The sequence below is a fragment of the Polypterus senegalus genome, chromosome 1 (assembly GCF_016835505.1).
Source record: "Polypterus senegalus isolate Bchr_013 chromosome 1, ASM1683550v1, whole genome shotgun sequence".
NCBI classification, from domain to species: Eukaryota; Metazoa; Chordata; class Cladistia; order Polypteriformes; family Polypteridae; genus Polypterus; species Polypterus senegalus.
Genome location: NC_053154.1, coordinates 68,845,667 through 68,860,680, shown reverse-complemented (window position 1 = coordinate 68,860,680; position 15,014 = coordinate 68,845,667). Strand labels below are relative to the sequence as shown.

General features: G+C 40.6%; 1 protein-coding gene across 1 annotated transcript in view; it reads right to left on the bottom strand.

Annotated features, from left to right (window-relative positions):
- Positions 1 to 15,014, bottom strand: part of LOC120527094 (polypeptide N-acetylgalactosaminyltransferase 18) — a 776,032-nt gene that overhangs the window by 100,877 nt on the left and 660,141 nt on the right. Inside the window, exon 9 of the mRNA XM_039750177.1 lies at positions 1,581 to 1,676. Within this exon, the coding sequence (XP_039606111.1) occupies positions 1,581 to 1,676 (96 nt within the window). The remainder of the gene's footprint in view (positions 1 to 1,580; positions 1,677 to 15,014) is intronic.

The following is a 15,014-nucleotide window of genomic DNA, read 5'->3' as shown; positions in this document are numbered from 1 at the left end:
TTGGGTTTCCTCCCGCATTTTTAAAGACACACCGATTAGTTTTTATTGTCAACCTTAATTTGGGACTCCATGAATGATTGTGGTTGTGTCTCAATGAACCACAATGGAGTAGGTTGCACTGGGCAGAAGGCAGGAACCAACCCTGGTAAAGCCACCAATCTATAGAACAGATGACCCCACTCTCTCAAACACCCACACAGGGCTTAATTAGTATCATTGATTGAACATCTCTTGGGATGTGGGAGGAAAGCTACTGTGCTTGAGAGAAATCAACTACAACCAGTGACCAGGACAGGACCTGGACCAAAGATGCTGGATCTATTAGACAGCAACACTCATCACTTGGATATTGTGCTGCCTCTCAGAAAATTAGGTCCCAATAGGTTGTAGGGTAGGGGATAGGGGTTTGTTCTTTTCACCTGTCCTATTCTTATCGTTGTGTAGAAAGTAGGACTTTAGGGACCTTGAAATCTCAACTCAGTGTTATTTTGGAGAATCAATATGAATAGGATTGGCAAGCTTGCTAGGCCTGTTCTGATCCAAATTGTTCCAATGTTGTCATTTTTAGGCAATCTGGTATAGTGGCTAGAGTCCTGAGCTCACACTTAACAAAACCTGCACAAAAAGATGCCAGAAATTTATCACATAAAAGTCAGGATTACCAAAAGAAAACCTGACAAGAGAACATGTGTATGTTTATAGCAACTGTGACTCATGCATATGCAACATTTTGGAGAAACTGGGAAACGATGACACTACAGTAATCTCTCCTCGATCTTGGGGGTTGTGTTCTAGAACCCCCTGCGATAGGTGAAAATGAAAACATATGTTTGTATGGTTATTTTTATATATTTTAAGCCCTTAGAAACTCTCCCACACTGTTTATAAATATTCTCCGCACAGTTATACAGTAAACCCACGTTTATCGCAGTTAATCCGTTCCAGACTCTACCGCGATAAATGTATTTCCGTGAAGTAGGATTCTTTATTTATAAATCTAATATTTTCGCTGTTAGACCATAGAAACCCTGTTTACGTCTTTCTAAATACGTTTTTTAACATTATTAGAGCCCTCTAGACATGAAATAACACCCTTTACTGAAAAGTTTAAACTGTGCTCCATGACAAGACAGAGATGACAGTTCTTTCTCACAATTAAAAGAATGCAAACATATCTTCCTCTTCAAAGGAGTGCCGTCAGGAGCAGAGAGTGTCAGAGAGAGAGAGAGAAAAGTAAACAATCAAAAATCAATAGGGCTGTTGGGCTTTTAAATATGCGAGCACCGCGATAAAGCGGCCGCAAAGAAGGGATCAATGTGAAGGTAGTCTTTCAGCATTTTTTAGAGGAGAGTCCGTCCGTATCTTCTAAGCAAACAGCCCCTCTGCTCACACCCCCACATATTACTATAATGCAACAAAAGCATAAAGTCAGAAAACGTTTACAAAGTGGTAAAATCGTCCACCTGAATATGTGTTGAAATTAACAAATAATTGCACACTACTAAATTCAAGCCTTGTGGACTGCAAGACATGGATTCAATGAAACTGCCATACTCATGAAATACAAGAAGAAGACTGACCTGAGGTGTCATCCCATGGCAGATGTACATGATGGGAATGTTATCCGTGTCTGGCCCCTGGTCAAGGCACAAGTCACTTTTAAGGTTGTTCTTCAGCTACAAGAAATCAAGATGGTAAAAAAAAGGTTAAATTCATTAATGATCAGAATGTACAATGAAGTACAAATGGAAATTGTTTTCACCAAGGAAGTCCTCAATTTCATTTATTTAGCATGAATTCAAAAGAAATTAAATTAATGCAGCATTGGTAAGCAATAATGAAATTAGAACATGTACTTCTAAATTTACATTTAGGATACCTTTGGACCTTTGCTTGTCTGAAATTCTCTCTCTTGTTCCATTCAAATAAAAAGAAAGGATTGTTGTTACACAAAATAAAAGCACATGATTTTATTCTCTCTGCAATGATACATCTGCAGTTATGCGCTGCCTTGTTTTTCCCCCACATTGAAGTTTCCTTTACTATTTCACTGGGCCTATCCATTCAACCGTTTACTAATGTTCACATGGGGTTGGGGTCATTCTGGGCACCAATGTACACAAGGGCAGTAACCAGAAAAACCAGAAAAAGTTTTACACTGAACCTGATTACAGTACTCCATTTTTAGGTTGTTGGGTGGCTAAACTCATGAGGATCCCATTGTTTATGAGCAACACTCATTTTTACCTACCACATGTGATATAGGGCGGCATGGTGGTAGTGCTGCGGCCTTGCAGTTAGGAGACCCAGATTCGCTTCCGGGGTCCTCCCTGCATGGAGTTTGCATGTTCTCCCGTGTCTGCGTGGGTTTCCTCCTGGTGCTCCGGTTTCCTCCCACAGTCCAAAGACATGCAGGTTAGGTGCATTGGCAATCCTAAATTGTCCCTAGTGTGTGCTTTGTGTGCCCTGCCCGGGGTTTGTTCCTGCCTTGCACCCTGTGCTGGCTGGGATTGGTTCCAGCAGACCCCCGTGACCCTGTGTTAGGATATAGCGGGTTGAACAATGACTGACTGACATCCATCCATCCATTATCTAACCCGCTATATCATAACTACAGGGTCAGCCAACACAGGGCGCAAGGCAGGAAATAAACAACAATTTAGAATCGCCAGTGCACCTAACCTGCATGTCTTTGGACTGTGGGAGGAAACCGGAGTACCCGGAAAAAACCCACGCAGACACAGGGAGAACATGCAAACTCCACGCAGGGAGGACCCGGGAAGCAAACCCAGGTTTCCTTACTGCGAGGCAGCAGCGCTACCCACTGCGCGACCGTTCCGCCCTGACTGATTGACTGACTGACTGACTGGTGATATAATATTCAGAAACCTGTTTAATCCAATTCAGGGTCCCGGGGATGAACAAATTGGGCACAAGGTATGCACCAGTACTGAACAAGGCACTAGTCCATCATAGGACCCACTTACACAAACCTCACTCTCACAATGGAGACAATTTGGAGTTGTACATTTTTAGAGAAGAATGAGGAAAACTAGAGTATCCCAAATGCTGAGTAAAAGAGACTCTGAATGGAACTCAGGACACTGGATCCATGAAGTAGCAACACTAAAAACTGTACTTACCATGATGTCCGCCACACACATGGCTTTAGGGAAAACTGTAGTACTGCTGAAAATACACCTTGTCAAGGGGGGAATGTTAAAGCTCCACATAGACAGTCACTTGGATAAGGTGCAAACCGGGGTCTCCAGAGCTCTGAGGGAGAACTACTAAGCATTACTGCAATGCGTTGCTCCGTTTAATACTTAACTAAATATTACCATCCATTCCACAAGGTTAACAGAAATGTTAGTGTGTTCTTACTCGGCAGGCACTTGGACAATGGGCCACAAATGAGAAACACTTTCCTGTCAGCATCAGCAAACATCTCCACCACTTGGATGTTATATAACTGTAACCCATTCTGCACAATTACAAAAATCAACTTTATTCTTTAATGCTGTAAAAGCTTTAATCCAGCGAGGAGATCCTGCATGGAGCTTACTTCCTCGCCAGCCTGCCCTGCATACCATTAAATTGTAGACTCGTTGCTGACACAGTCAGAGAGACAGGCACACAGAAGCTTGTTGGCAGATACATCCGTTTCCGTAGATTCCTTGGAGTTGTGCCCCAGGATTAACTGAAACTGCGTCATCTGAGATGCATGAAAGCTCATGATTTATGAGAGAGAGAGAAGAGCTTGGATTAACCGCAGTACCAATCGTTACTTTTCACATTTTAACTTTATACATTACCTTCCTTACTCTGACTTGTGCTAATATAACTTTCAAACAAGTAGTTTGTATTAAAATGAAGTTAGTTATGTCTCTGTTACTAAATAATTGCTCTTTTGTTTCTGTTTATATAGTTTTTAAAGGTAGACAATGAGATACTATATAAGAAACATCACCTGGATGCACCGGGATGCATCATCAGTCATGTATCCTGAGGTCATCGGGTTTGGTTTCTCGCAACATCATACACCCTTGCTCAGGCGACCCAGCCGGGGTTGATCAATCCCCAACTTGTGTCCCAGTAGCAATCCACGGATCAGCCCTCTTTACCTAAAGCCACCTTGAGGCTTTCTCTGCGACTTCAGTTGCGGATTTAATGGCCCTATTTTTGGCCACTCCTGTAATGCCCAGCTGTGTGAGGACTCTGCAGAGTGAGTGTCCTGCAAATCCTCTGCAGCTAGTTTCTGTGGGCTCATAAGAGTACCCTCCAGCCTCTGTCCCTGCACTCCTCCACCAGCTCCTGGTACTTGGCATGTTTCCTCTCGTTAGCTTCCTTGATATGCTCTTCCCAGGGCACTGTCAGTTCCAGCCTGAGATAAAGTACTTTATATTCAACAGAGTAAAAAAATATGTGATTTAACTTCAGTATAACATTATTTATTAAGTCACTTATAAAATAATAATGCATTACGGTCTAAATATATCATTTATAAAGTCATCTCTACTTGGCACGATTTTCTTTGTTTTTTCTGATACTGTACTGTGCTTGAGAAAGAGAAGGAGCCACCAACTAGTGTCCTTGAACCAGTTGCCATCCACACTAATGCTGGCCCTGACTGCTCATTATGAAGGCCTTGACACAGGCCTGCCAGTTGGTACTTCCCTGAACCGTAACAAAGGCAACCTACCAGCACCTCCACACAAACCGTCTTTAGCCTCATGGGCAGTGGAGAAGGAGACTCAGAAGCAGTGTATGCTGTCATTTACGAGTGAGCTCTTTAAGCCTGACCTGATATTGAAAACCCCCAAAGTGACAGCTGGTGACTTAATGTTAGGGTCGATGCTACTTACAGTGGATTATTAATAACTGCAAGGATATGACGTTCAGTCTGTGACTTGCTACAGTTAAACTGATTTGTTCAGCCAAGTCAGATTTTCCTCTAGGAATCAACCTTAGCCTATAAGCATTTCCAACCTGCAGTATCATAAACAAAACTTCAAAACATAATAATAATGATTCTAATTAATAACATGTATATAGTGCTATTCTAACCTGCTAAAAGCACGCTACACAGACAGTGGGGAACCACTTCAACCACCAGCAAAGTGCAACATCTATCTGAATGGTGCAAACAGCACCCATTCTTGTGCCAGTATACTCACCACACATTAGCTATTAGGTGGTGAAGAAGTGGGAGAGAAAATGGCAACTAGAGACAGGGGATGATTAGGGGGCCAGAATAACCAGGCTGTGGTGGTGAATTTGGCCATAACATTGGGAAACACCGGACTTTTTAAAGGATGCTCAGAGACCTGTGGATGACCACAGACAATCAGGACCTCAGTTTTATGTCCTGATCTCATCGCAAAGATGGTGCCAGTTTTCGGAGCACAGTGTCCCGATCACAGCGCAGGGGCATTTGAATCTACACACAGGCCAAATGATAAAAGCCCCTCATTGGTCTCCCCAGCTCTCCTTCATGAAGCCAAGAGCTTGGTAACTTACCTCCAGTCTTTTTGTTGTTGTTTTTTTTTTTTTCTGCCTTTACCACATTTTTTTTTCTTAAGAATACCCAAATGTGCGGCTGCAAATTTGGCTCAATGTTTCAGCAAATTGATTTAAATTAGCTTAATTTGTTTCGTTTTGTCATGTAGGCATACTAACCCAATGATTACAAATATCCACCTTTGAATCTCATTTTACAAATTTAAGACAGATTTCTGTGCCAAAACCCAAAAAAGCTACACACTTGATTTTTTAAAACGTACTCTGAATGTCTTCCATACTTTATACACATGCATTTTGAAGCGACATGAGGGTGCTGTGCACTACTGCTTCACTGCTCCAGACGACTGGGCTTAGACTCTTATACCGTCACTGTGAGGAGTTTGTATGTTCTCCCCATCTCTGTGTGCCACTCCCATTTTCACTCTTATTATGTCAGTGATGCCTTTCTTTCTATTGGCCTAGCGTGACTGTGCTCTGTCACTGAATGTCCACTGCAATGTTCCTGCCTTCTGCTTGATGTTGCCAGGATAGGCTCTGACTTCCTACAACTCTGAAACTGAATAAGAGAGTTCAGCGAATGGCTCACCAGTTACACAAATCCAGTTACTAAAATGGATAATCTGGATTGTGCTGCTGTGTTTCTCCTGTAGTCCTTCTCTGTAATCAATATATCAGTGTTAATGCAAAATAAATCAGATATTTAATTTGAAAACCTTTCATACAACTACAAACTTTTAAATACATTCACAGTATACTAAAGCTTGAAAAATAAATGCTTTGATAATACTATAAAACTAGGTTTTAGTCACTAATAACATTTTTCTCACTTGAAATTAAATGAAACACGTACGTGTTACTAGAGAATTGTCCCCCATGGCAAGCAGACAGCAGCTTGTTAGCATATAATCTGCAGTAGAATGACACAGAACAAGGTCGGCAGGTTTGTAAAAGTTAATTGACAGAAAATATAAGCACATAGTGAGACCTTCTTAAGGGATGCCAAGGACTAGAGATGTATGGTAGTTAAATCTGGGAAGGAAGTGCATTGAGAGACAATTTCAGGAAAAACATTGGATGGATTATGGGGCTAAAGCTTCAAGGAAGGTGGGAGATACAACTGAAAAAGTAAGACATACTTAGCTAAAGACAAAAGTCAGAAAGCTTGCAAAAATACTGCAGATGGAGGTGCTATTCAGGAAGAATCAATGTTTTAGAAGCACTGGCATAATTTGTAGTAAACAAAATTATACAATATTCTACTGTTTTTACTGAGCTGATGCTTCTACAATACCAGGTTAGCAGGATGTTCACATTGTTCAGAAGTAATGATGGATTTGCATGGTCCTGCTGCGCCTGGATGTTAGGTCTTCCCTTCTGTTATCTTCAGTAGTGAGTCCAGTATCAGTGTAGCCTTTCTCTTGTGATGTCCCTCAAACTCTTAGACTTCGTTCACTTCTTTTTAACACTTGCATGCTGCTGCTGGGTTATCAGATTCTGATGTTCCACACCTTCACAGATGACACCCAGAAGCAACTGAAAATTATTTCTTTACACATCTACAATAGCCTCACTAAACTCAGTGACTGATGTCTGCAGACTCTCTTCAAGTCAACACATACAAAAGTGAACTACTTCTCCTAGGATGGGCTGGAACTGTTGAACTACTACAACTAAAACTCAAGGAGCTTGACTCCATCTCACTATACTCTGGCCCTTACAACAACGTCCCATCATTTTCTGTAGCTAGTCTTAGATTGGACTTGACAGCACCTGACCATTAAATGTATACCCCAGTCAGACACTTATTTTGTCTACCATTAAAAATACATAATGTTCATAATTTGTAATACAGTTGTACCTCGGTATACATCCACTTTGGAATAAGTCCAAACTGGTATATGTCCTGTTTGGACGCGAAAAATGTTGCTTGGTATACGACCTTTGTTTGGAATACGACTTGCGTGCTAGAACACCGCGAGCTACTCTTGTTTACCTCTCTCGAGACAAAGCCACAACTACCCACGAGTGTCAGTACACCAGTTGCTAGTATTCAGTGAACAACCCGCGCTATAACTCTATGTGAATTTTCACGTGATTTTGATTGTTGTAACGTATGAAGGTGCAATGCATATCTGGGACATGGCCGCTGCATAATGTATGCCGAGAACGACGGTATCTGCGATTATGAAAAACAAAGATGTTATTAAAAAGTAAAGTGAGGTTAAATTTCCATTTATTTCATCGAATTGTTTTTGTATTTATGTGTAGTATTGCAGTGTTTAAATTATTTTATACAACCCCAACAATGTATAATATGCCAATAACAATAGGAATTTTTTTAATGGGAACAGATTAGTCATTTTCCCTTTATTTCTTATTGGACAAATTTGTTTGGTATACGTCCTGTTTGGATCTGGAACGGAATTGGACGTATACCGAGGTACCACTGTACTTCTATTGTTACAGAAAATACTGCATAATCACATATTTTACAATACAGTGCTCACAGTCCTTACTATTCATATTTAAATTTTCCAGATATTAATCATTATTTTTGTCATTGTTTTCTTCGTCCAGTTTTCTTGACCTAAATATTCTTCAGCCAGTTTTGATGCTAAAAAGGATGAAGGAGATCCTATTTTTTGACGAAACCTATAGAACTGAATCTTCCACAGCGTCTTATCATATACAAATAATAATGACTGTAGAATTCTCAGGTGAGGCTAGTCAGTCATTTAGCTTATGGACCTCTGTGTGACGATGTGGGTTCTGGCTCCACGCTCCCATGGCTGTTTGGGAACCCTTGAACCCAACACCGTCGATAATGAAACCGAGTGAGCCAGTCAATGGAGGCAAATTGAGCATCTGAGCAAGGGGATGGTTGAAAGTACAAAAGTGCTTTTATTAAAACAGTCAACAAAAACAAAAACAGTGTTCAAATAAATAGTGCAGTTCTTCAAATTCATTAAATAAATAATCCATAAAAAGAACACGTGGGGGTTAAAACTCAATAGAAAAAACAATCCTTAAAATCGAGAGGTTAAAATCTTCTCCTGGAAGCAGTCTTTAAAACAAAAAAAACAAATCCGGTGCTTTTCTGTATGCGTCTCACCTGCTTATCCCATACGGGCTTAGCAGCAGGCAAGACGCTCTCTGCAGCTGCCCTCCTACATCACACGCTCGAGACTGGAGACCTCCCGATCCCTGGCTCCGGTATGGCACTCATCCCAGTCCCCGAGACTTGATTACCCCAATAGCCAGGTCGCTCATATTGGGGACTCCACCACCAAGCCTCCCGACTTCCGCTGCCTTTCCGCGGCCTTCTGCGGCTCGTCGCTTTCACCTTGTCACTCCCGCTACCAGATCACTCAGCGGGAGCGACATCTACACAAACACCTGGGTGTCGGCCTAACACCCTGCTTCCTCGCAGCTGCCCACGGCCGATCGCGCGCTCACCACACGCTCCGCGTGTCCGTCTCTCTCCTGCACCGCTTGCTTCCACGCTCCCTGTAACCTCCGTCCTCTCTTTCCTTTCCCTCCGATCGATTCTCTCTCCGAACGTTTCTTTCTTCTTCCTAAAACCGACTCGCGCTTCTTTTTAAAATGACGAGGGCCACAGCAGCTGCAGCATTAGCCGGGACAATCATGAATGTGGGCAGTTCCTCACCTGTGCACTAGGTGAGAAACGCCCACACCCTACGGATCGCCCCACGCCCACTATGGCCCAACGTCCCCTCACTAAGCCGCGAGCACATTGATTATTTATTTAAAATCAATGGCCTTTTCTTCACGAGCTGTGGACCCATAACACCACACTCTGTAGGTTTATTTTCTCCAGCTATTTCGTTGCCAGCAGTTTTTGTTTTCCTTTTCTCCCTGGTCACCTGACCACAGCATGCTGTATATTATCAAATTGAACACTGTCTTTTTCTGTTATAACATTAGAGACTCTAAAGCTGCCTAAATTATGTAACACAGTGGATTCAGAAAGGACTCAGACTTCTTCACTTTTGCACATTTTGTTATGGTCATTTTTTCCCACATAAAGCAACACTCAATACGCCAGAATGACAAATAAAACAGGATTTTAGAAATTTTTGCAAATTCATTATAAGTAAAAAAAAAATGAAATCTCACACTGACACAAGTATTCAGATTCTTTACTTAGTAATTAGTTGGAGCTCCCTTGGCAGAGGTAACAGTTTGGAGTCTTCTTTGGTATGACAACAAGCTTTGCATTCCTAGATTTGGAGATTTTCTGCCATTCTTCTAGGCAGATCTTCTTAAGCTCTATTAGGTTGGATAGAGTCCATCAGTGGACAGCATTTTTCATGTTGCTCTAGAGATGTTTGTTTGGCCTCATGTCCAGGCTTTGGCTAGGCAACTCAATGACATTTCCAGAGTTCTCCCTAAGCCTTTGGCCCAGTTCGAGGTCCACTGACTCTGGAGAAGTTCTCATTAAGGACAACATCATACTTTACTATGCTTACCTTTCCCTCAATCTTGAATAATCCTCCAGTCCCTGCTTCTGGAAAACAACCCTATTGCATGATGCAGCCACCATTATGCTTTACCGTTGAAATACACATGATGAGTGGTGCATGGTTTCCTCCAGACATGAAGCTAATCTTGGTTTCATCAGACCAGAGAATTTTGTTTCTCACAGACTGAGAGTCATTTAGATGCCTTTTTTGAAAACTCCAAATGTCTTTTCCTGAGGAGAGGTTTCTGTCAGTTCACTCTATTACAAAACCCATATTGATGGAATGTTGCAATAATATTTCCATCTCCACACAGTTTTACTGAAGCTCAGCCAGAGAGACCACCTCTCTTATCATCGCCCTTCTCCCACAATTGCTCAGTTTGGCCAGGCGGGTGGCCACTTTGCTCTTGAGAACCTTTAATGCTGCAGATTTATTCTGAGGTCTTAACTAGACCTGTGCTTTGACACAATCCTGTCTCTTAGCTGTGCAGGCAATGCCTTTGACCTCATGGCCTGGTTTTTGCTCTGAAACACATTGGCAGCTGTGGGACCTTCTACAGACAGGCGTGTGCCTTTTGCTAATCGTGTCCAATAAGGTGGACTCAAAACAAGTTGTAAAAACATCTCACTGATGACTTTTAGTTGTTATAGCAAGTTTCAAGTATCATTGCAAAGGGTCAATGTGAAACTTCAGTATTTTAATTTTAATAAATTTTTAAACATTTCTAAAATCCTGTTTTCATTTTGTCAATCTGGGTTATTGAGTGTTGTTTGAAATGAATAAAAATGAATTTTAAATGATTTAGGCTGCAACATAAAAAATGTGAAAAAATGGGGGGTCGGAATAATTTCTAAATCCACTGCAATTTAATTTACCCTCACTTCTATTAGGGACTCTTCTGTTTTTACTTTTTATTGACTTTCATAATTGTAAGTTTTCATTTACTATTTGTGAAGCATTTTGAACTATAATCTTCTAAGAAAATGTTCTATATAAATAAATGTTGTTATTGTTACTACAGAACATTGTCAGAGCCTAACCCAACTTCTCTGTATTTGATGCTGAAGTACTTAGAAATTATTTAATTACTGCTCAGTTGGACTACTTGAGTTCTCCATTTAATGGTCGTCACGAACAAAGCATCATCTGGTTACAAAAGGTTAATTTTGTGTACCAAAACTGAAGCCCCCATGAACTGCCTTGTAACAATCGCACCGGGGTCCCCCAGTTTCATTTAAGTTAATGCCAAGAACAATCACTCAGACATCAGCAACAACAATGTATTCCAAATTCATCGTTCTTTCCGTCAGTCCTACCAATTTCTGGAACATATTATCCATACTTGTTTACCAACAGTTATTTTTTAAATTACTACACACTCATTAACACTCTTCTTCTCCACCTACATTTCAGCTACAAGCTGTGGCATCTCTGCATTAAGGGCAACTGTGGCACTGCCCTCCATCCCCCAGAAGACAGCGCTGTTCTGTAAAAATGAAACATCATTTAAGCCGCTTTTCCACTGCATAGTACGGCACGACACGGTTCAGTACAGCTCACTTTTGCGGGGCTTTCCACTGGGAACAGTACCTGGTACCTGGTCCTTTTTTTAGTACCACCTCAGCCGAGGTTCCAAGCGTGCCGAACCGTTACCAAAATGTGACGTGTAAACTCTGCTGGTCACTGATTGGCCGGAGAAAATCGTCATTACTGCGTCACTGGCTATTCTTTTCTTTAAAGGTACAGACACGCGGAAGTTTCGAAAGTTCTCCAGCCACTGAGTGTTTGTAAAACCGGGAACAATCACATCCCATCACTCTGAAGCACGGTTAAATGTCCAAACAGATGGTCTGTTGCGGCGACTTTTTTGCAAAATGTGGAAGATCTGTAATATACATAATCAGCATTTTAATGTTACACTAGCAGTTAAGTTCATTTTATGCTTTGCAACAGTGATAAAAGTTAGCTAGTGATGTGCTTTTTTTAGATGCTTAACCTTGCGCGTCATCGAGCTAAAGTGTTGTCGTTGTCTGCGTGTTGTTGTAAAAGTTCCACGGTGTCACTGCAGTAGAGGCGTCGCAACTATAACGACACGTGAATAATCCCGCCCACTCTAAAGCGGTACTAAACTGCAGTCGAAACGCAAACCGAGCCGAACTGAGCCGAACCAAGGTAAGCTGTACTGAACCGTGTCGTGCCGTACTATGCAGTGGAAAAGCGGCTTATCATAACCTCACCTTAATCATCATGATGATATTCTTCTAATTTTCTATGACATGCTCAATGTAATGTCTTTTCAAAAAAAGAATGTTTCGTTTTGAAGTATGTGAAATTTTCCTCCAATCTGACACAGCCATCCTGTTTCCAGGTTGCTTGGGCAGGCCCTTTTGACCTTGCAATGTTCTCAGAAGACCTTTGTTCAGGCGTGCCCATGTACTGGCTTAACATTTCAGTTCTGCTTTGGCTTGAAGGCTTGAGTTCTTTTAAGCAACCAATTGACTCATTGTTTGAGACAAAACTGAAAGTGTGCATGAACTTGTTCACCTCATTATTTTGGAGTAGTCATCATCATTATCATAAATCACTTTGATTATTTATGTACAATTCAGTGTAGCACTTTGCCCATTGAACAGAAATGTGAAATGTGTCAATATTTATTTGCATATCATGAAAAACAGAACACAAAACGATAATGTATAAGTATGGATGTCACATGATGTCTTATTTTTAAAAATGTTTCAGCAATATAAAGGAATTGTCATCAAAGATGACAAACAGTAAATGCTAGAAATTACAGGATGGTCTTCAAACTGCAAAATGTGCTGTATCTCTGAGTCAAGACCACTACAGAAAAAAGTCAAACCTCCAACAGGTTTACAGAGATAGCAAATTTCAATTTGCAAAAATACAATTGATAGAATTAAGATGTAGTAAGCTTTAATATTTTGGTCTACCTGACATAAATCTCTGGAATTCTACCAATATATTTTGTAAACTGATATTCTTGGGACTGTATAACTCCAATAAATCAACATTCTAGTTTAACATTTGGACTCAAATTAATTTGAAACGGAAGCAATCCTCTGCTTAAGCACTTTTATCTCATTTGCTTCAGGGATGCTGCCGGTATCTTCTTTCCAGACTTACAAATTATTACAGAGGCTGTTATCCTCAGTCTTCTACTTACCTTGCCTAATCCCTTTATCTCCTCTACTAGCACAGGTTTGAAATGTCCTCAGCTGCACCCCACAATGATATTTTATTTTTAAAGATCTTGTTTTCATGACATCCTGCAAATCACCTCTTGGCAGAATTATGTCTTGTGGTATTCAGACCAGGTGTCTTGCAGAAAATGAATTAGAATATACACAGAACTGGCATTTGTGGTGGCCTATTTTTAATCATTTTCTTCTCCTACATATACATACCTCCTTCAAATCCCAGCCAGGTATTCTCATCCTAGGTATCATTAGTATTGCATAAACTGCATACACTCCAAGATTTAATTTCAGGCTTTTTTTTCTTTCCTTTTATTGGGAACAATGCTGTGCATTAGACACGTATATCTGAGCAGTCACCCACAGACTTAGCTGTAGTGACAGTTGAACATTTATGAGAAAAAATAAAAAATGATCACTTTATCCAGTAAATGATCTTGTTTAATATAAGAACTTCACTTAATAACTGGTTGTATGTGCATAGCATTAACATTACAACTTAATAATGGGCTGCACACACACAAACATCTACTTGAGTGAATAACAGTTAGGAGGATTGTATAGCTCAAACCAACATTAGGTGGAACCATTAAACAGCATAATGCAGTGTTTTTTTAAACATCACATCTTTAGCTTCTGTCTCTTTGGGTGCCAGTTTAGTCATTTTTGGTCTCTGCTTCCATTACACTTGTGTTTACACTGAATGCAGACCAATGTGGCATTTTGAGCCAGTCTCAGTTTGAGGTCATGCTTGTAAGGTCTGCTCACAGCGTCACCACAATGGCCCTTTCATCATATCTAAACAAGTTAGTAATTTGTTAAGTTTCTCTAGCTCTGTTGCCTGTAACCAACTGTTCTCTAATTCAAGGGATCTTGTGATGCTAAACTGAATGATGCATTTACTTCTACAATGATAAGGAGGGAACCCAGAATCACTCCAGTCTGGAGTCTGAATCTGATAAGGTCACATCCATTATGATCTGTCTCTACAGCATATTCTTCTAGCTGATATGTTTTTCATGTCTCACTCTCAGCTTGCACCTGGAACCTCTCATTGGCCCACTGCATAGATATATTTGTTGTAAAATAAAATGTTATGCTCCCTTGGGTTCCATTAACTTGCTGTCAGCCATGACCCTTGTGCAAAAATAATTAAATACATTGGAAAATGTAGCACATGATCATGACTGTCACATTTTAGTAGGCGCTTTAGTTCCTTTGGTTTTCACTCGCTTATTATTTGTTCCTTCCTTTTTAGGTCATAGAATAATGCATGGTATGTTTATCCCATGATCCAAATGTTCTTCTGAGAGTGTGATAATTGGCTCTTCATAATGTTTTTCTATAGGAAACATTTGTCGCCACTGAGATTTAAATGATATCATTCAGTATAACAAATTTGATAACACACCAGAACTAGAGTCTTAGTATCCATGAGTAACACCAGGCTGGCTCAGGCACTTTGGAGACAGTTGGATAGAGAAGCCACTGGTCTGTTCTGAGCTCCATCATTTGCATTACACTATATGATGTCAATGGTAACTTTTTCTGTATGTTGCTCCTAGAAAAGACTCCACAGTTGATGGCATCCATTCTATCAAACAGACTCTTGTTAATAACTGTATATCTGAACTGTATACGAATTGTATACCAGTTCTTGGTGTGATGTCCAGAGGTGGGTAGAGTAGCCAAAAATTGTACTCAAGTAAGAGTAGCGTTACTTCAAAATAATATTACTCAGGTAGAAGTAAAAAGAAGTCATCCAAAAAATAGTATTACTCTAGGTAAA